The sequence below is a fragment of the Sminthopsis crassicaudata genome, chromosome 2 (assembly GCF_048593235.1).
Source record: "Sminthopsis crassicaudata isolate SCR6 chromosome 2, ASM4859323v1, whole genome shotgun sequence".
NCBI lineage: Eukaryota > Metazoa > Chordata > Mammalia > Dasyuromorphia > Dasyuridae > Sminthopsis > Sminthopsis crassicaudata.
The window spans coordinates 257,820,355-257,843,582 of record NC_133618.1 but is presented as its reverse complement, the minus strand read 5'-3'; the positions used below and the strand labels follow the sequence as shown (position 1 = coordinate 257,843,582).

Here is a 23,228-nt window from a genome sequence, read left to right as displayed (position 1 = left end):
CTCCCAGCAAGACCATAGTACAATTTGGGTCATCATCTTTCAGGACAAGAATGGACCTGGAATCAAGTTTAGGAAAGTGCAGCCACAGTGGTCCTTTTGTTGTTTCTCTCCTCAGGACCCTGCCAGGAATTATTGTCCTTTGTATCAAATTCCTCAGGAGGCAGGAAAGCCTTCCCCAAACTACCTTTTTCTCTCTCTTTTCCCTCCCTTCTTCTTCACATTCTTCTCATCCTTGGTTCTCCTACTACCCTCTTTGGATTTTCTTCAACCTGCCTGCTACCCTTGTGCTTTCTGGGTATTCCATCACACTTAGGAGCATCAGAAAATTGAGTTAACTCTGGAAGAAGCCTTGAAAGTCATGTAGTCCAGATTTTTCATTGTTATAGAAAAGAATAATAAGACACAGAAAAGCTATGTACTATTCAAGGTCACACATAAGCAGAGGTACTCTTGATTCTAATCCAGTCCTTTCACATAAAATTAAGGCTTTTTCCATTACAGCAATTCATTGCAAAACATTTTTGAACTTATTTACAACTCCATACTTTTTCTCTCCTTTCTATGTGGAGTATCACATAGTATCCTGAACTTGGAAGGCTTTTCTGTTCTTTTGTGTAAAGCTATACCCTTTCCCTCCTTAAAGCATACCTCTTCTTCACATCCTTTCTTAGTTATCCCCGCTCAATTCTGATCACTTTGCTCCTCAGTTTTCCTTGGCACTGATGAGTGCAGAATTTGCACCATGGTAGTTTAGCCTTGTTTCAGTTTGATAAGTTTTTAGCCTTTTCCATATGTCTAACCTATCTCCATATTCAACTATAAGGCCAGAAGAGCCAGAACAGTATTCTGGATGCCCATTAAAATTGTAGAATATCAAAACTTGGAAGATTCTGCATAGATCCTGTCATCCAACCTTCTCATCTCACTTATGAGAAAACCAAGACATAGAAAAGTGGCAAGATTTATCTATGGTCACATGTTATCCTGCATTCATATTTTTCCCCTGAGCTGTAAAGAAGGAGAAGAAGGAAAGGTGGAGAGAGAGAAAAGGAAAGAAAAAGATGAAGAAGTGGAGAGATGTAGAATGAGAAATGAATAGAGTTAGAAAGACAGAGAGATGGAGGGATAGGGAGAAAGTAATGTCATTATTCCTTGATTCCTTTGTCAGTGATTCAGCTGAGAGAATGCCGCAAGATCTCATGGCCCATGATGACCAAGGTGGTGGGAAAATCAAAAAAAGGGGAAGACAAAGGAGATTTTATCTCATGACCCATGTGACAGATTGCCAAGGATTTCAGTTCCTTGGTACTGTCAAAAAGATGAAAGAGAAGCATATAAAGAATATCGGGCTAGAAGTATCATCCCCATATATTATCTAATCACAATTTCTGGCTGAGTACCTCACCAGCAGGCCTGGCTTTCTTTAGTAAAGTACATGAATGACTTTCTCTAAACATTTGCTGTATTTGTGGATTGTGATAGTGACTTGTCCAGGGCTCCACAGAACTTTGCAGAAATAGCCAAGCTGGGCATTCATTAGTGGGGCTCTCTCTTCTTGCTGTGGGCCTTGCCAGGTCATGATAATATTCTGTATTGTTTTTGTACACTTCCCGTGAGAGTACTTGGAGAGCTTCATAAATACAAAATAGGTATTAGGAGCAGGGCTACTGTAAGCCTCTGTTCCAAACTGTGAGGCAGTCTGACATCATGGTTGTTAAGAGGAAGCCTCACCCAGTGCCAGAGTCACTTTAATTTTCATGTGGGACTAACGGTGTGCCTTTGTCATCTTATTTTGTACCTTGCGTCTTTCACCAGCCGCAGATCGGAAAGATCTGCTGTCAGAGTTGTCTCACATATCAGTAAAGATAATTTCACATAAGTTCCTTCTTTGTGATCTTCCCCATCCTTTTTTAAAAAAATTCCCACCTTGTTAAACTTCAGCTTATTTTATACAAAAAAGGCCTTCTAATCCTTTTCTATTTCAGAACATGGTAGGGGAGAATTTGTGGCTGCAGGAACAGCTGATCCAGCTGCTGTTCAGTTACTGTGATGCTGCCACAGCTGCCCAGTGGGCTCTCTACTACCGCCTTTCTGGTGAATGTCTGCCTGATAAAGTAGCTGAGAAGATGCATGGACTCCAGCACCAGGAGAGGTGAGGCTCTTATCTCACTTTGTCTATGTGTCTTGGGGAAAATACAAGGCTGTAACAAGAGTAAGGCTCAAGTTCCCAGAAGCTCACAGTTTTACTCATACCTCTGTCAAGTTAAATATTTCTAGATTACTGAGGCTCCTTTCTCCACCATAGACTTTGGCTTCCCTGGTTATAAATGATATCTTACTTTGCTTTATGGAGTATTCTCCTAGGGCACCAGAAAGTTGCCTTAGGCTGTTTTAGCTCCCTAGGTGCCACTGTTGCTACCTCTGTGCACTCAAACTGTGGTTTAAAAAAAAAAAAAGACATGTTTTAAATGGAATAGCTTAGACTGGCCCCTAAAATGAGCTTATTCTTAGGACAAAGGAGCTTTAATATGTTCTGCCTTTCCATTTGATTCCCATTTTCCTTGTTCTGCTCAGTAGCCTGTTTGAGGATGATTAAAACGAGAAAGAGGAAAAAAAGAAACTAAAATGTCTGTTTAGCAACAGCGGTGTCTAAACAATAGGAGAGTTTTGTGAAATACAGTATATAGAGGAGAGAAGCCAGAAGTTAGGGAGAAAATTTTGGAAATATTCAAGTGATTATGGATCTGGATATAGAAACAAAGATAGTTGATTGGAGATTCAGGTGAAAAGAATTTTATTAGCAAGTAAAAAAAGCTACACATGTAGGGGGATTGTGGGATGGGATGAAAAACTGAAAAGAAGTGGATCTGGGTCGACTAGTGAGCTTAGTAAGGAAATAGGATAAAGATAACCCATCAGGGGGAAAAGAAAGCACCAGCAATGGTCCCATGCATGAAGAGCGATGGCCAAATACCTTTGAAGGATACACTAAATACAGCAGCTCCTCTTTTAAAGAGAAGATCTTATACCACACTTGGCCATTGAAACTTGAGCTCCTTTAATGAATAGAAGTTGGATTCATATATTTGTAGAGATTTGGGAGCTCTTGAGGCTCTCATTACTCATTGTTTAAAAATTTAAAAATATGTCAGTTTTGAAAGATCTCACTAGTTAAATGCAGCATTTCCTGTAGGGCTACATCTGAAAATGAAATATAATTGCCTTCAAGGTCATTGTGATACTACTGGCCCTGATCATTTTCTTAGGGTCAGGGGTCTCCTACTTGATGTGTCTCCTTCAGTGTTTAGGGACTAAGAATTACCTCACTGCCTTTTGACAATAATGATAACACATTTGCATTGTGGTTTACAGTTTAGCAAGTGCTTTTTGCACGGCAGTCTCAAGAGCTTAAAATTATGTAGTATATTATGTAGTATTATATTTATGTAGTATTTATAATTATAATTATGTAGTATTCATTATTGTTTTACAGAGATTGTAAGTGACTTGCCCTAAATCTCAAGCTTGGAAGTAAAGGAGTCAATACTTTAAATTCAGGTCATTCAACTGCAAGCCTAGTGTTCTTCCATGACAGTTCTCAGTTGAGGGGTCTGAGTTTCCTTTTGCAATCAGAAGCTGGGTAGACCACAGTGAGCAGGAGCTGTGAAATTTTACATCTTAAATGAAACATTTTACACTAATATTAATTTAGGCAACCCATGTGCTGTCTTATAATGCTCTTCCTAGACTCTGGAAAAAGTCCAGCTGGGTAATTAACATACTCTGTTGCTTTACTAGCCTTTCCAGCTTCCCTGGTCTTGTTTTGTGATTTGCCAATCTGTGTTCCATCCAGGGTCCACTATCTCTGATATCCCTCTTCTGGCTCTCACTCATTCATAGTCACCTCATCCTCTTGGGACTAGGTCTGGGTCTATAACTCCTCACTAGCTTACTTCTGTTCTTATCTTATCTTATCTGCCCCGAAGACTTTGTCAACTTTCATGTGACTAAATGTGGAATTAGATGGCCCAGTCTGCTGGCTAGAGAACCATTGGACCTCAATCATATTTGCAGATATTTAGTAAAAAGAAACAGGTTGGAGAAAGCTATAAAAAGATGATGTTGAGCCAAATGAGATGATTTTCCATCTTCAAGCCTGTAGTTATCGCCAACTTCAAAGGATAAGTGCACCTTAGTTTACTATTTTATTTTCTTTATGTTACAGGGTGGAAGTGACTAAGGAAAGAACCTGTGATTCTAAAATGGACAAAAAGAATGATCATTATTATCAATTACCCATACCCAGAGAAAATATTCACTTCCTGCATACCTGGGAGGAAGTGGACAAGTGCAGGGATGTAGTACTTCAGGTAAGCCATTCTTCAGGTCATGACAGAGCCAAAGTTGGCACTTTAGCAACTGGGAACCAAGATGGAAATACATGTTTAAAATTTGCTTGTTTATCATCATTTCTCTCCAATTTGAATGCTGGAAACTGATAAATGCATATATTCTCAAACTCAGCCTTGTAGAGCTTTAGCAAGGCTTTTCTTTATTAAGGTAGGCAAAACTGGGCAGGGGTTTTGGTGAAATATTTCCTGAGTGAGACAGACCCAAGTTGGCTTTATCATGAATGAAGCCTTTACTGTATTTGTCTGTGAGGCACTTACCATGCAGGATTCCTGAAAAAGGAGTGGCATTATTCTTCAAGCCTATTTTAATATGACATTTTTTTCAAATTATAAAGAAAATCTCTGAATGAAGAAATAAATTCTCACCTGCAACTGCAACACGTTTGGGTTGGTTTGTTGTTTGTTTGGTTTTGGTTTTTTGCTAGCTTTACTGTGCACATTTCTAATTGCAAATGCCTTAGGGTAAAAGAATTGTATCTTCCCAAAACTCTTTATAAAAACACTCTGCTTCCAGACTGGAGACCTTAATCTGATATTGTGTAGATGAGGGTACATCCATTTATTAGTATAGTAAGAACTAACTGCCTCTTCTCCAAACAGTGATTTTAAATGCATAATTCTTTTTTTTTAATTAATTTTATAATTATAGTTTTTTGACATTACATATGCATGGGTAATTTTTTTTACAGCATTATCCCTTGTACTCACTTCTTTTCCGAATTTTCCCCTCCCTCCCTCTACTCCCTCCCCTAGATGACAGGCAATCCCATACATGTTACATGTGTTACAGTATATCCTAGATACAATATATGTGTGTAAAAATGAGTTTCTTGTTGCACAGTAAGAATTGGATTCAAAAGGTAAAAGTGACCTGGGTAGAAAGACAATAGTGCAGACAGTTTACACTCACTTCCCAGTGTTCCTTCTCTGAGTGTAGCTGATTCTGTCCATCATTGATCAATTGGAATTGGATTAGCTCTTCTCTATGTTGAAGATATCCACTTCCATCAGAATACATCCCCATACAGTATTATTGTTGGAGTGTATAATGATCTTCTGGTTCTGCTCATTTCACTCAGTATCAGTTGGTGTAAGTCTCTCCAAGCCTCTCTGTATTCCTCCTGCTGGTCATTTCTTACAGAACAATAATATTCCATAACTTTTATATACCATAATTTGCCCAACCATTCTCCTACTGATGGGCATCCATTCATCTTCCAGTTTCTAGCCACTACGAAAAGAGCCGCCACAAACATTAAATGCATAATTCAAAATAGATAGGAAATCAATTATATTGAAACAAAGGAAGTCAATTATACTGAAATGTAGTTATCAGAATATTTAAAAAAATTAAAAGAGTTTCACAGACCCAGGTTTAGAACTAGAACTTTTGACCTCAGGGATACTGATCTTTGCCTTGATGCAAACAGAAAATAGCTGAGAGCAAAGAACAAATAATAAAAACAGAAATTTCTACAGAGATGAATTTTTAGATTTTTGAATATAAATTTGCTCCTCAGAATTCATTTACATTTTAACCAGGTTTCCTTTTCTCTGTTGCTCATTAACTAAATTCTAAATAATTCTGTGCCAGGGAGGAGGTGGTTTTTTCCCTCTTAACAAGTAGAGTTCCTTTTCCTGTAGATTTTTCAGTGATTAGTTTCCCCAGGGTGTCACCACTTATCTCTAGGGTGTATCTCACCAATTATCTCAGAACTATTCTCAAAGTACAATTAACTTTAATTCCCTTTAATTTAAAAGTAAACATTGGTAGAGCTATAATGCAGTTTTCTAAGGAGATGTTACTAACCAAAAGAGGAGACTTCATTTCACAACTCTCAGTATGGTGGGAATCCTTGTATAATCTCGGGGTAAACCTCACCAGACCCCATCTCCCCCAGACCAGTACTTGGTGACTGACTACTCTTGCAGCTGTGCACAGCTATCTGGGGGAAGATATTTCTGTTGACACCGTCAGGTTCACCAATGAACCTGATTACAGATGTCTGTCCCCGGCCCCACTGAGGTGACCCTCCCACGGTCAGAGAAATGGCCTTGGCTTTACCTTCTTGAATTCTCAGGTTGCTCTTGCTGACTGTTCTTAAAACTGCCCTTCCCCACCTCCACTGCATTTGCTGAAGCCCCCCTTTATCTCTGTCTATTCTCTACTGGACCATTTTGATTTCTACGTTAGAGTTTTTGTTTAATGATGGAATTCATTAGGCCTAACTTGGATGCTTCATCACGACAGGGGAGTGGTTGTGAGCTCCTGAAGGCTGGACCAGCAAAGAGTAATCTCTGGCAGGCCCTAGGAAGCTGGAAGGGCTGCGTGGAGAATTCTGGCAGTAAAACTGCCTGTCCGTCATCCAACTAACCTGCCTCATGAAATTCACAGCCGTTCTCCAAGTTAATAGCTGGGTGGTAAATGTTTTCACCTCAGCCATTCACAGCCTCCCACCATTACTAAGGTATAGAAGAGTTATAACTTGCATCTGTGGAGAGAGAGCCCTCACCAGTGAAATCACTTTTATATACCATTACATGTGTCCTATTGTCAATGTTCCAAGTAGTCTGAATCTTCACTCTTTCTCTCCCCTTCTCCCTCACTCAGCTGCTCTTACAGCCCAGGAATCAAGACCATTTTGTACTTCTCTGTTTCCTAAGTTACACAATGACAAGCTGAAGAGGCTCTCTGTCCCTTACTAGGCCTGCCCTGGAAACATAGTCTGCTACTAGGGCCCCATTCCAAACCTTTCTAGCATGATAGAACCTTCCAGAGTTTAAATTATTTTGTCACACAGTGCTTAGGGCTCTTTGGAGGAAAAGAGCTATGGATAGCATTTGTGGGAAATCCGCTGATAAGTTCCTAACTGGTCCTGTGGGACCCTGGGCAGGAATTTCCCTTTCTTTCTGATTGTTCTGTTCAAACTCTGTCTTGTCTTTGGATGTGCAGCCTGGCCAGGTAGTCGGCATTGACATGGAGTGGAGACCTTCCTTTGGATTGGTGGGAAGGCCACGCGTGTCAGTGCTGCAAATTGCCACCAAGGAACATGTGTACCTGCTGGACCTGTTGCAGTTCTCAAAATTGGACCAGGAAGAGAAGGAGAAAGAGCTTTGTCATTTCATTTGGAAGCTCTTTTCGGATCCATCCATTATAAAACTAGGTAATGATCGCCCTAGGGCTTGCACTCTGTGAAAATTCCATCTCTAACTTACAAGACTCTACTTTTCTCATCTTCACCCACTCCCAATTCCTAGGCTTCTACTTTTTTACTTGGTTATATCCTGTAAGATTTCTTTTTCTTGATAACAAAAGAAGAATAAATAGGTAAGTATATATGTTAGCATGTACTCTAGACTGGCCATTTATTTACTGAAGGAAATCTGTTTTTGTTTTTTTTTGTTGTTGTTGTTGTTTTCAAGACTGAACTGTAGCAGTGGCTTATTTGGCTGATTCACAAATGAAACTATTAGAAAATTCCCTAAAGCAGGGATTCCACGGTCTCCCTTATAACAAAAGGGATTGGTGGGGATGTGCCAGGGAAAAGTAGTTTCTCCTCTATTTCTGATTCCAAGAGAACATCATTGTAATGAGATTTTCTGTTCCAGTTGGCCAGCCAAGAGGTACCTGATCAGATCTGGGCCTTGACCTCAGGCCACTTGTTAGCTTCTTTTCTGTGACACTTTGATCATAACATGGCGTTCACTAGGTCTTGGACCAGTTCTAGATCATCCTAACTTCTCTATATATAAAGCTACAATTTACCATGATTCCCTCTCCCTCCTTTGGGATTAAAGAGCTGATAGTTGGAAAGAAGAGTCAGCTGTTCTCACATAAGAGCACAGGTATGATTTTTCCTTCCCTACCTGAACATGAAGTATAGTGGGAAAGAAGACAGTAGACCTCATGAAACATATGCCAGTGTTTCCTGTTTATAATGTTAGAAACTTTTTTCCAGGCTATGGAATGTCTGGAGATTTGTGCAGCTTATCAACTACATATCCAGCCCTCAGAGAAATGGAAAAGCAGGCACAAGGAATCCTGGACCTGCTGCAGGTCGACAAACAGGTGAGGATGGGGGTTTCTTCCTCACTGGTGAACAGGGAGTCAAATAGATAGATGATCTCTCATGTTTTGTCGTGTTATGGACTTGGAATCTGAAGACCTCAGTTCAATTCCTGCCTCAAACATTTCCTAGTTATATGACAATGAATTAGTCATTTTATCTCTCTGAGCATCAAATTTCTCTTCTGAAAATAAGGAAATTATATTAATAGTATATGCCTCCTTTATGTAATTATTATGGGGAAAGTGTTTTACAACCTTAAAGATGACATTCATTAAGCTTGTTAAGTTTACAAAACTGTTTAATAAATATCATTTCATAACAACCCAGAGAAGAAACTAGCACAGGCATTAGCAATGTGCTGCTCACTTCCTATTGATTCTAGAATAGAATGCAAACTTCTGTGTGTGGCATTTGAAGCTTTTTTCAATCTGCCTCCAAACTCTCATTCCCAGTCTATCACACATTATCCCACTTCGTGCTCTCCATACTCCAACCAAATTGGTCCATTGGCTGTTTTCCCTATAAAACTTTCCATGTCCCATCTCCAGGCCTTTGTATGGCCTGTTTCCCAAAGCTATGATACAGAATTCCTCTTTTTATCTCTGCCCCTTGGGGTCTCTTTCACTTTCAAACCAAAGGCCTCCTCCTCCAGGAGACCTGTCCCAATGGAATTACTTTATATTTGATTGGCCTAATTTTTACATAAGCTCCTTGAGGGCAGGGACTATTTTAATTTTCATCTTTGTATCCTGAGTGGCTAACTTAGTGTCTGGCACAGAAAAAGTGCTTAATAAGTGCTACTGAACTGAATTGAATATCCTGTTTAAAAGATGAGGACATTTTGAGTCTTTGAGAGGCTAAGGGGCTTGTTCATGGTAACACAGCTATTCAGTGTCAGAAGTGGAATTCAAGACTAAACGTCATGACTACAAGTGCCAAATAAGTATGAGTGACTATTAATATCATTATTCTATCCTCATTGGCCTCTTCCCATGTTAGACATGAGTGATGTACTGCCCATGGGCACACATGATTTAAAATTGTGGGCCAATTCACAGAATGAGCTCATTTGGACTAGGGTTTTAAATCACAGTGATCCAGTTGACTTTGGGGAAGTAGCACAGTGCTATAAATGAAGGAGAATCCAAGAAAACTAGAGCAAGGAGACGACAACAGTTCACATTTCTATAACCCTTTAAGGATTACCAGATGCTCTTCTCACAACACTGTCAGGTTGGTAGTACAAGTCTTACCTGCTTTTTTATAGATGAAGGCCCTGATTTTAGGAGAAGTTCAGTGACTTGCCAAAGGTCTCACATTTAGTAAGTGTCCAAGGCACAATTCTAATCTAGGTCTCCTGATTCTAAATCTAGTATTTTAGCAGCTGTCCTAGCTGAAAGGAACCACAAAATCTAGCATTACAGAATGTGGGTTGGAAAAATGAAGCCCATAAGTCTCATGTGTAATAGCTCAAGTCCCATAATTCCAAATAGAATTATTGCTATGCAAATAATAAGGAATATTTTTAAATATAAGCCATGTCAAGAGAAACACAAATTTCACATAATTATGTATTGACTTACATAAATAGGATCATAGTGACATTTAAATTCACAGTGAATACACAAACATAAAAGTAGTAACAGATTTTTATGTTAAACATTAAAACTTTCATTAATCAAAATGGAAAATTATAATTAATTGAATTTTCTCCTCACCTCAGAGTTAACTAGGAAAACTTTTTTTTGAAAATCTTTCTTAAGAGTGTACATTCTTTTTTTTTTTTTTTTAATAGCTTTTTATTTACAAGATATCTATGCATGGATAATTTTTCAGCACTGACAATTGCAAAACTTTTTATTCCAATTTTTCTCCTTCTTTCCTCTACCCTCTCCCCCAGATGGCAGGTAGACCAATACATGTTAAATATGTTAAAGTATATATTACATACAATATATGTATACATATCCATACAGTTATTTTGCTGCACAAGAAGAATCGGACTTTGAAATAATGGTGTACATTCTTTTTTAAGTATAATGTATTATAAATTAAATTTGTTCTTTATGATTTGTGGTTTTATAGTAATGATGATAGCTATGATTTTATGTAGGACTTGCTCTGGGCCAGGCACTGTACTAAGTACTTGACAGCGTATAGCACTTGATCTTCCCGACAACCCTGGGGCATAGGTACTGTTATAATCCTCATTTTACAGTTGAGGAAATTGAGGCAAAAAGTAAATGCTAATAAATATCTGAGGTCACATTTGAACACATTTTTGACTCAGGACCTAACACTGTCTCTACAGTGCCACCTAATATGTTATGCTATATATTCAAAAGATGGAAAGGATTGTGTTGAAATTTGTACTGATCCTAGGAGAGAGTCAGTTCTTCCTACTAATCCTTTATATGTGAATTTGCCTTGTCAAGACGTGGATTTTCTCTGAAAGTTCAATATATGGTGGAAAAGTTCTGGTTAATTGAAGGTTCTAGTTAGTTGAGTCATTTAAGTCCATGTTTTATTTAAACTGTATATCTATCTTTACCTGGCATAATAACCTACTCCCAATAAGCCTTTAACAAGTGTTTGTTCAGTTGAAATAGGTGCCAGGTAAACAACATTTTCATGTATTTGCATGTTCATAATTTCTTTACTAAATTAATACAAAATTTATGGGAAAATGCCAGCAATTTTTATAAGTTTCTTGGAAAGTTACCTTTACTTTCCCCTAAAAAAAAAAATAATGAACGAGGACACATTTAAGACAATCCAATGGAAACATAGTTCCCTAAAAAAGAACTAGAATTTGTTGGGAAATTTACATACTGAAATAGGAACTGCAGAGCTTACTTACTTAAAAACACAAAATATTAGAATTTCATGCATGGAACATTTTAGTACAAAACTGCTTCTACAGAGTGGATAGAATTGTCTTCTAATATATGTCATTGAGAAATCTGATGAAAGAACTCACTTGGGAAATTAAAACATTCTGTTAGAAGCATAAAGGTCCATAAAACAAACTTTCAAAGGTAAAAGGAACCTTTGAGGTTATCATCTCATCTCTTCCTACATTGCAGAGAAAGGAACTTCTTTAAAAGGGAACTGCATCCATGGGAGAAAGGGGAAGTGTACACTGCAAACATTAAATCTCTTATCTAGCCAAAGAATAGAAATCACTTTCCATTAGAAATTAAAGGGAACTTCAAAAAGTGTCTTGGTCAGTTCTTAATGTTTCCAGTTGTACTCTTATAAATTCCACCCCCACCTTCCTCTAATCAATATATATTTTTGACCGAGGGTTTATTCTTCATTAACTATGTTTGTGGCTGTCCCCAGCTTGAACGCTTAACCCTTAAGAGTAACATTTTAAAGGCTATATTGGAAAGATTTCATTACCTCAGGATTTTTACTCAGTGAATCCTGAAATTCCACCAATTGAGACTCATTACTTTGGTTTTAACAATCACCCTCTCCAGACTCCTTTTTTAAAAAAAAAACAAATCCCACCCTGGAAGAAAGAAGCCTTCAAATCTTTCTTTCATTATGAGCAATAGGCATCTGGCAGAGAGCCCTGGGCTTCTGGAAAGAAAGGGTTTCTGAAGATTGTGGGATGCAGAGGAAGCCATGAAAACTTCTCATATCTCAAAACTTTACTTTTAATTAATCTGGTCATGTCACATTCATTTCTTTAATTCATGGTTCAAAATGATAATGTTATATTCACTGACTGAAAAATAGCAAAACATTTTCTTATTGTGGTTGTATGTGACATCATGTTTTATCCTTGTTGTATATAGTTGCAGAAAAATTCTGGGTTGTGGAAGAAGCATCACATACCTGTGGAGAGCCTGTGTCAAGAGCCAAGCTTTATAACTAAAAGTCCCAGGCAGACAGAAAAAGGACTCAGCCTCCTAGTGCAGAATCTCCTGGGCAAACCACTGGACAAAACAGAGCAGCTTTCAAACTGGGAGAAACGGCCCCTCCGGGAGGAACAGATCCTTTATGCAGGTCTGATGGGCAGCAGAGACAAGGGCACAAGCTTCTGAACTTTGTCAAGATCACATGTCAAATAGCTAAGGGTCTGGTCAGTGGGGCCATAAAGCCACAGAATTGTTTGTCCATCCTTGTGTGAATTAGACTACAAAATGCGAATGTGTGTTGTCTTAATGCTCTGTTTCTCTGCTTCTCACTCACATTCAAGAAGTGGACTTCTTGAAGATCTGTTGATGGGTACCATGAGTGACCTTGCTAACAGTATTTGTAAAAGTCTTTTGAACAGAAATCCAGGAGCATAAGATAGTTCTGTCATATTGACAAAGCCTTGCTCTGCCTCCATCTTCCCATCCAGGATAACAGCTGAACCAGGTTCAGAATTTGTGTTCTAGCTCATGAGACAGGTTTCATTTACTCATTTTCCATTTCAGAGCGGCTTAATAATGAAGATTCAAGTCATGAAAAACTGGAATAGGACTGGCTTGTGAACTGGTGTGGTGTGAACCCACACTTTAATGAGAGGAACACCACTGGGAGCAAGGGAGAGAAATGTCTTTATTTTCTCCTTACTGACAGAGGAGAAAGGGAGGAAATGTGCTCATCTAGTCTAGTCAGTGACTTCATTCATAAAGACAACTCAATCCCTCCAGTGAAATACTCAGTCATTTGGATAATTGATTTCGTTTAGGTGAATAATAAGAAAAACAAAAATAATACCTCCCATTTGTATAATGCTTTATGCTCTCAAAACACTGTTTCTATCTATTATCTCATTAGATTGTCACAGCAGCCCTATGAGGTAGGCAAAGTGGAGATCATTATCCTCATCTTAAAAATGAGGGAACTGACACGTGGAGAGATGAAGTGATCTGCCTGGCCTAGAATCAGTGAGTGTAGGGTAGAGCTCCAGTCTCCCAGACCAGCGTTCCTTTTTCTTTATCAGGTACTGTGTGATAGTTGTACAAAATTCATTAAGGAAAATTAATTAGCACCAGACTGTTAGCCAGTTCTCAATAAACTGAAGAACATAGTCCAGTGAAACTTCATAATATTTAAAATGCTATAGCACTATTAGTGTACTTTTTCCCATATATGATGGCCCTTTAGCTAAAAATCTCAGAGTCCATGATCCCTGTGAAGCATTCTTAAACCGATCTAAAGCAGCATAGCTGAAGTGAATAAGACTGTTAGGACTGTTTTTTATGTGTTGACCCAAGACCAGTGCCTCAGAAGTTCATTACCCACTCTTGTTTTTTACCTCTTCACAGCTTCTGATGCTTACTGCTTATTGGAAGTCTATGAGATGCTTTGTAAAGATCCAGCCCACTTTGGCTTGACTGCAAACCTGAAGGAGAATCTTGGTGGCAAACAGAGTACAAAGCCACGGGCAAAGAAGTCGCTCAGCAAGCAAGGGACACAATTGTCTCCTAAACAGGTTGGTGAAAAACTTCCTAGAATGTGGTGGGTCTGAGTCTATATCACTCACATATGATGATGTGTTGATGCAGGACCTGATCTTTGTCTCCTGGACTACTTGCCATCCCCAATGAACAACCTGCTTCCATGATCAGTCTAGCAGAAGTTAGCTCTTCCACCATTTACCTAGAAGGGATTATTTTGCACTTTGTGAGCACTTGCTAAAACTCATTTTCTTCATCCTGGAAAGGTGAAAACTGAAGACATTAAAAACAAGTGGCATTTATATAATGTTTTAAATTAAGCATGGAAAGTATTTTATGTACATTATTTCATTCGGATATCAAAACAATATCCATCAATTTGGATTTTGTCAAACATGTTATGTTAAACAAATATAATTAATTAAATTGTAGGTACTGGCATCAGCTGGAGAGACACTTTCTGCCAGTGCTTTTCCTGAGATTTCTGCCAAAGACTTCAGTGTGGTGTGTGACACCATGCTTCAGGGCCTGGCTCGCTACCTTCGTTGCCTGGGAGTGGATGTACGTGTACTTGAGAATACTGATGACCACCGGCAAGCAGCTGAGGTCAGTTTTCTTATAATTAGTTTTGGCTAGACTTCAGACTGGCTGTTCTGAAATCTATGGGTTATCTCCTATTATAGAATATTCCCTTTTCTTCTCTGCTTCAAGTTGATACAACATGAGGCACACCTTGATGAAATTGCTTGTGCTCAGATTTGGCCTGTTGTATCATCCTTACTGTAACTAAAACCAAATTTTTTTTTATTTTTTTTAACCCCCAAAAACAATTTCTAAAAGGGATTTATGCTATAGAAAGGAGACAAGAATGACCTCTAAGGACTCCCTTAGCTCTAAAAGTCCATGATCCTGGAGGGATGCTACTCACCAGGTTCTAGAAGTGACTCAGTAGGCCACAGCCCAGGATGGACCAGGATCAGTGGCAAGTTCTCCTGATAATTGAGCTTCTGAACCACTTTTCCCCCCTCAAAAGTGCCTCATTAGAGAGTTTTCACATTTAAGTCACACATATCTTCATATATTTTCCTTATTCCTTATTTTCATGTTTACTACTATGCCTTACAAGTAGTAGCTGCTCCCTAAACATTTGTTGTTTGAGCTTATTAAAAACTGGTATTCTAGGAAGTGATGAGATGTGAGCAGGGTGTTTGCCAGGGTTCAAGAAGTCATATTATGCATTGTCCTATTAAGAGTGGTGGGTTTCTATTTGTGTCTTAATTCTGAAACTTGGAGTTCCTCAGGAGAGGCCTTCATTTGGGTGACTTTAGGTATGTCCCTTCCTTTTCTAGGTTTACTTTTCTTATGTGTAAAATGAAGGGGTTCAGATAAGCCTCTTGAGTTCTGTAATCTCTTCCCTCTCACTGTCCCTACTCAGGACACCCAAATGGGTAGGAACTCTGTCCAGCTTTTAATTTAAAAAGGAAAAAACCCCACAAAACACAACTCTTTACAATTTATATTATATCACAAATGTGAGTGAGTAGATAGTGTCATTCCCATTTTATGTGGTTGACTAGTTGCTCCTAATACCACAGTAACATTCCAGTTAGTCCAGAGACAATTGATAAACTCTAGAATTGTTTATTGAATCTCTCTTGGGAAGTTTTACCAATGGGGCCGAGAGACCTGAAGATATTTGCATGGAGTCATAAAGCTACTAAGTGTTGGAGCTAGAGCCTAAACTCAGCTAAAACTTCCTAAAGACATGGTTGTGGAAGCTGTTCCAATATTATTTAGCCACTGTCTGGGACTTTAACTGGAATGTCCCTTTGATAAGAAATAACCATATACCCGAGAGTAGGACCCTGGCCTGGATAATCTGAACCTGCAGATAATCCAGTTGGTTCTATAATATAACTTGTGGTTTCATTTTTTGAACTAGGTTTTCCTTTTTAACTTCTTGCCTTTCCTAAGAAAACAACAGCTGATTAGGAGAGGAGAATGGTTGGGGCATCACAAACAGGGGAAGGCAGTTTAGAATTTTTTGCCTTGGATAATCCATGTAGAGATAATTCGCTATGTTTAGAAGGGACCACCCCTTATTGCATGTAAGCAGTTAAGCTGGGATTTTTTCCCTCTGTATTTTTCAACTGTGTTATCAACTCCATGTCATTGTGTCATCTCTTGAAGGAGAGAAAACTGATTCAAGCAGAAATCCTGGAATTATTTGAAATGTGGTTCCCATTGTCTTTGTCAGCCCTCAGTTGCTAAAGCAACCGTAAATATTGTAGCTCTCTGGAAAGGCCTCCTCCTTGTGGACTTGATCCACCCGAGAAAGGGTTTCTTTTGGAAAAGTGTGTGGAAATGGAAGGTGCAGGAAGAGTGAAGACTATGTCCCCAGAAGACTGATATTTGCCATTTCTCTGAAATTGGGATCCCTTTCCTAAAAGAGCCCTCAGTCTCCTATAGCTTCATTGGGCCACGATAGACCAGCCTTACTAGGAAGATGAGGAGAGAGCCTGTGCTCCTCTACCTGCCCATCTCAGTTTTGGAAATCTACAAGAAATTTCCCTCCCTCACAAATTCACAGCTGCTTCAGCTCTGACATGGGCCTGGGGGTTGGAAACTGGCTTCTTTTGCATGTGAAATGGCAAATACTCAATTCTTAGGCATTTGATGAATGGATGGAGGTAGCTTGGTAGAACTGACTGTAGTCATATGAGGAGTGGGTGACTGTGGCCAGTATCACCATGTTCCCAATACCTACAATTTCAGGGCTTTCAAACCACTGGAGATAGGCTTTTGGTACCCATATAAGGTCTCAGACTTTGAAGCACACTTGCCTATGTTTTCAAAAAATTCGGTTTAGCCATTTTTGGTGATTATGAATGTCAAATAAAAATAGAAGTCAAGTGCTTATGAACATTTTTTCTTACACATGTAATTTCAGAATGGCTTAGTGATTACTGAATGCAGTGAATTCTTTTTCTTTGGGAATTCAGAAATAAATATGAAAAGTAATGACAACTAACTTTTCAGTAGCCCAAGATTTTAACATTCTGAGAAGTCATGTCTACTTTATCCATGTACTTTAAAACTGGGAAAGACTTTTGTGTTTCCTGTTAGAGGCATCAAATGGCTCCAACACGGTAGAGAAATTGAGTGTTTAGAAGAAGAAAGAAGACAAGAGCCTGAAAAATGAAGAAGAGAAAGTGACTTAATTGTAATTATCACCTAATTGATGTCCATTTATTTTCTTGCCCAAGTTCCAGCTACTCTATGTACTGAAAACACTAGATTGTTTATTTCTCATTATTAGTCATCTAATAAGGCACACTTCCATGCTCTGTTACATCTGGTATAACTTTCAATTTCTTCAGTAAGAGTCACTGGTGTCCCAGACCCTGCACTCCTCTGATTTCTTCTCTTCCACCAAAATAATGCAATACAATATACAATATGATCTTTAGGATATGTGTATATGTATGTGTGTGTTTATTTATGTGTATTTAGTTACCTCCATCTTTCCCCTACTGGACTTAAGATGCTTTTGACCACTTGCTGATATAACAGTAGGTGGTTGAGTTTCTGCTGGGTCTTGAGTTCTGGAAATATGATTTTTCATTTTGTTCATTATAACAAAATCCCACTGCAATGGAACAATTTGTAGAGTTTGTAATAAAGTTATAGTAGTAGTAGTAGTAGTAGTAGTAGTAGTAGTAGTAGTAGTAGTAGTAGTAGTAGTAAAAAAAATTGAACTTCAACTCACGCCCCTTTGAACAGATAACAAAATTTAAATTAATAAAAATCTAAGTTAAAGTTTTACTGGTTTATTGTTTTATCTGAGATCTTGTTTTCTAACATGCCAGACCAATGCTTCCCAAAAAGAGAAGCCCAGAAAAGGTAGGACCATGTGCTCCAAATAGCATCCAGTTGTCCTTGATGTCCCCTGGGAGCAATTCAGGATTAGTTCTACTCTCTAAAGAGTGGGAACATCTCCTAAGGAGAAGGCCTAGCATAGGACACTTGAACACACTAATCACTAAGTAGAACTTGATTGATTAGATGATTAATTGTGAAGTGCACACCTTGCTGAAAACATGTCCTTGAGGAGAAGGGAGAGACTTTAGAATATTGACTCCATTGATTTTGAGGAAAAGGAAAAGTCAGGTCAATGGAGAAGACAACAATTCCTTTTTCCTTTTACAGAATCGCTCTTCCTAAAGCTTCAGGGTCCTATATATTTCATTCTCTAAGTTGTGGGAGACTCTTAGGGATTAGTAGTGATATGATTTGTCTCCAAAATAACAATTCCTCAATAATTAAACTCTTACAAGTAAGGTTCCAGTTAAAATATCAACTGAAGCCTTCTTTGAAAATTGGCCTTCAGCATGTATGGTTAATTGGAGTCAGTGGATTCATGCTCATCACTTTTCACCTGCTGTATAGCCTTTTTGAAAGGATACCATATATAGTTTTAGTCTTATCAAAAAACATAAGTTATTATCAAAGAGGTATGTGTAAAATGACCAGGTCCTAGCCTTCCAACTTGATGGTATTAAAAATGAAGTTTGGAGGGGAATATGGGAGGATCTCTAAAGTTGACTGGTACTTAATGTTTCAGAGAAAGAATATTATATACTTTCCTTCCTAACCCTGTCAGTCCCTTTCTCTGTAGCAACCTTTCCTTACTCTTCCTCATGCTTACCAAAGCTAGAGTGGCCATGTAGAAACAGCTGTCCCTAAATTTGTGATTCCTCTTAGTTCTGAGAACATGATTATTGGTTATAGACCCTAAACAGAGAGTTGGGGCAAGATGGGAGTGAAAATTAGTCAGACGACTCCAAGGCTTGGAGTAGAGTAGAGACTTCCAAGCTTGGAAGCCAGCGGTTAAAACAGAACCATAGGGTGGAAATGGAGGAGCAGTCTAGAATGATGTCAGAGAAAAACCTTAGCTTAGAATCATCTGGGAAAGCTGAAATCAAGACAGAGAGAGAGAATTAGAGAGAATTAGAGGTCAGGCAGAAAGATAAGAGCCATGAGAACAAAGACACTGACATTGGTCAAGGCACAAATGCCAGTAAATGGACAGAAACCAGGTTTTCAGGATTTATAGGAGCGAGGAGGGCAGCTGGGAGACACAAAGAACAAGAAAGAATCTTGATAATGGAGATAGCTTTGTTGTTATATATACTCAATGTTTTTCTTAGGGAGTCGGAAACCAATCCCAACAAACATTCATTAGATGAGGTTGAGCTGATGATTGGAAATGCCTGAGTGGAATGACCTGTGTGTAAATAGGGTTTGAAGTAGTTTTTGACATGTAGATCCTGATAGTCACTTTGTTCCCTTGAAAACCCCATTTTCCTGCTCCCATGCTCCTGTTTGTTTTGGACAGATTTATTGAAAATACCCTCTAGTTGATAATCACTTTCCTGCTTCTAAACCTTTTCCTAAGTTGCCTTCTATGCTAGCTTGCCAAACTTTTTCTTTCATAGAATTCCAAGAATTCCTGAAATCCCACCTCTTTCTAGCTTCCCTGACTAATTAGGAGACACGAAGATTCTCCCCAGTCTCAGCTAGTCTAACTGAACAGTTTCTGTGATACCCCTGGCCTTAGCCCATTACTTACACCTAATTCAACTTTAACCCTTGGCCTACTGGTTCCACTAGACCATGTTATTTTTCCTTCTCAGACAACATCTGATACAATAAGGGCAGTTGCCTCTCCACCCAGAAACTTGTTTGGGGCGTTCCAGGGCACCTTGGCAAATATCCCTGTTTCCCACCAGCATACTCCCATGTGAAGAAGTGCAGAACATCCTTATTCTCATAGAAATACTGAACCCCACAAAGATATAAAATATATTTTAAGTGACAATTAAAGGAATTAATCCCGTAGTACCTATGGGTCTCCAATAACTGGCATCTCAACTCTTAATGTTCTGTCCTAGATTCCCCCACTTACTCCTCCCACCACCTTTCCCCCACTATGATCTGCAGCCTCTCCTATACATATCCAAAATATTCTTCTCTTAGATAATATGTGTACCTATAGGGAACCAAGGAGTCCTCTGTCATTTCCAAGTACAACGAAGAAAACTATTGTCTCTCAATCCCTTATAGCCCAGATTATATCATACACCCATGCATAGGCATACTGCCATTAAATTTTTTCAAACCTCATCTTGGCTTGGAGGTGACCCTGGCTTCTTAAAGGCTTTACCGGTGCCATGCAAGTTACCAAGGCATACCAAACCTAAGTAACTTTGAAGAAGCTCCTCACCAGGTTTGCCCCTGAATGATGCATTTTTCAGCCACACAAACCTTTGAAGACCCATTACCAAAGCAGAGAATTTGTGACTGTGCTGGTGAGGGAGACTTCCCACTGACAAAATCTCAGATAGTTGAAGAACTAACATAAGTAGGGCAAACCATGGGTTACGGCCAGTATGTCCCCAAAGCATCAGTATATACAAAAAGCTTAAGATCTGGAAACCTATAAGGCAAAGCTTAGCCTAATGTCTTTGGAGAATAGCAGAGTTCTACTTTGGTGGTAAGAATGTTTTCTAATTTCTTCATCTGACAATACCAGCAAAGCCAGTTTTAACATGTGCACATAAATTATATGACTGGCATTTAATGTTTCAGAGATTTGTTTCTCAGAGAAAATTCTGACCCTTCGTTGGACCAGCATATAAGCAGGGCTGTCCATACGTTCTAAACCCTCTTTGGGTTGTGTCTTCTTTGGATGCATCATTTTGGTATGCAGGATGGTCCAATTCAGCTTATGCTGTCATTCATAGGCACAAACCAGAAGCCAGAGGCTAGGGAGCTTCTGATGGGGAGTCATAGCCATGAATACACTGCCATCTTTCCAAATAACCAGACCTGAAAATGTCAGGCATACAGACAAGTAACATATATTTACTAAGTAATTCCTGTGTTCCATCAGTGGCAAGAAAAATATATTCTTAGACATGATCATGTTGGTATGTGCTTAGATTAATGATTCCCAACTTTCAAATATAAGGACTTTTTTTAATGTCAAAAAACTTAGTACCCCACACATGGCAGTAGATTGTATTAGATATTAACATTTAATAATTAAGAAAACCTATGATAACAGAAAGGTACTTTTGAATGAAAAATTTTTGTAATCATAGTAGCATATAAATTTATTTGAAAAAGACTAATGCACATATACATAAATGTGTGTATATATATATGTGTGTGTGTATATATATATGTGTGTGTGTATATATATATATATATATATATATATATATATATATATATGTCTATATATATTTGCAAGTCATTGTATTTTTCAGGTTACAGAGGCAATGTTTCTTATTTGTAATATTGAGGCACAGAGCATAGTTCTTTAGAGCTAACTTTCAAATAACAATGCTTGGTACAAATATGGATTTATGGACTCATTAGAATAACTCCATGACTCCTCAGCAGTCTATAGTCCACAGATTTTTTGGACCTAAAAGGAAAAAATCATTGTATTAAATATGTATTTCACCTGAGAGCAAGCATATTTGCACAAAACAGACAATAAAATATTCTTTAATGACTGAAAAAATAATTGAATGACTTCTCAAGTCCCTCCTGAACAATTTACCCCAAACCACAATGTGGATTTGAGGGTAAGATGAATCTTTGGGATTCTCCCAGGAGTTCTGCTCTCAGGGCAGAAGGAAGGGAATGAAAACACCCATATGGAGGAACCAACAGGCCTCCCAAGAGAAACAAGATACCACCTGGATTAACCTGACCATCTGAAGAGAAAAGATCAACATTGTGGGGGAAGGGAGCTAATTCTGAGCAGTACTCAAAAAACAATTTCTAAGAGCAAACCTCAGCTGAATCGAGACTTAGCATCCCCTTTATCTTCCTGTCACCACCAAAATCAAGGATAGAGAGCCTGTTCAGTGCCTGTCAGACCTGCCACAGTCATGTCATTCATGATTATGAAAGCCTGTAAGTTATCTGTACATGCCCTGGTCTCACTTCAAAGAAGTGATTTCAAGATTAATTTCCAAGATATTTCAATTTTACAGATTTATACATACATGCATTTTATAAAATAGGTCTACACTAATAAAGTAAACTTAATAAAACAAATTACATTTTTCTCATTGACTGTCATTAGAAAAGTAGATATGATGATTGAGGGAAAATAGATTGAGTAGAAGGTTTTGTTTGATTAAAAGTTAAAATAAAATGCCAATTTACCCCCATGACATAGATAGAAATGGATTATAGATCGGATGATTTTCTAATTTTACATCATTGATCCCAGAACTTAGCTTCCCAGCTTTTCCTTTTGTCTGATATAGAAGGCTGTGATGTCACATCTCCAAGTTCATTGTTTAATATGGAGTTTTCCAATTTAAACACTTAAGTTTCAGGCTTATTTGATCAATAAGTTCAATCTTTGATACGATAACATTAATCACATTAAGTAGATGTTGCAAAACCTAGCATTTTTACTAGGACAGAGTTTGAAGGACTGCAGCAGAAGATTAAGTGCTGTTCAAGTCCCAGCTATAAGAAAGGGCCCAATCCTTCCTACAACTTCTTTAACTTACTCAGAGAGAGAACCCCAATAACACTACAAAATAACAATAAGATTAGAATTTTAACTTCGTGAAAAGTTTTAATCATTACTTTCTTGTATTTGAAACATCTAAAGCAGCGGTCCTCAAACTTTTTAAATAGGGGCCAGTTCATGTCCCTCAGATTGTGGGAGGGCCGGACTACAGTAAAAACAAAACCTCACACTCTGTCTCTGCCCCTCAGCCCATTTGCCATAACCCGGCAGGCCGCATAAACGTCCTCAGTGGCCACATCTGGCCCAAGGGCTGTAGTTTGAGAACCCCTGATCTAAAGAGATGGGAAAGACTCATGAAAGAAGGAAGAGAAGATTATAGGATAGAGTCTTAGAGCCTAAAAGGGACCTGAGAGATCATGTAGTCTAAACTCTCTCTTTTATGGATAAGGAAACTGACTGAAACCCATAGAAATTAAATGGGGATGGGGGAAGAAAGGGAATAAGTATTTATTAATTATTTATTAAAAGCTTACAATTTGCTAGGCACTGTGCTAAGCACTTTTTACAATTATCTCATTTGATCCTTACAACAATTGTGGAAAGTAGATGCTCTTCTTATCTCCATTTTACACTTGAGGAAATGGAGACAAACAGGAGTGAAGTGATTAAATGTTTGAAGTTGGGATTTAAACTTAGTTAGGTCTTACTGACTTCAAGGCCTGAGTTTTATTTATTGCATCACCTAGCAGCCTAAAGGATTTGACCAAGATCACTCAAG

The 23,228-nt window shown here is 38.4% G+C and overlaps 1 protein-coding gene across 6 annotated transcripts in view; it reads left to right on the top strand.

The window, feature by feature from the left end:
* Positions 1–23,228, top strand: part of EXD3 (exonuclease 3'-5' domain containing 3) — a 407,975-nt gene that overhangs the window by 221,531 nt on the left and 163,216 nt on the right. For all 6 annotated transcript variants that reach the window (XM_074289063.1, XM_074289062.1, XM_074289065.1 and 3 more), the window contains 7 exons: positions 1,986–2,152; positions 4,226–4,370; positions 7,366–7,576; positions 8,372–8,481; positions 12,289–12,499; positions 13,753–13,919; positions 14,317–14,490. In XM_074289063.1, the coding sequence (XP_074145164.1) occupies positions 1,986–2,152; positions 4,226–4,370; positions 7,366–7,576; positions 8,372–8,481; positions 12,289–12,499; positions 13,753–13,919; positions 14,317–14,490 (1,185 nt within the window). The remainder of the gene's footprint in view (positions 1–1,985; positions 2,153–4,225; positions 4,371–7,365; positions 7,577–8,371; positions 8,482–12,288; positions 12,500–13,752; positions 13,920–14,316; positions 14,491–23,228) is intronic.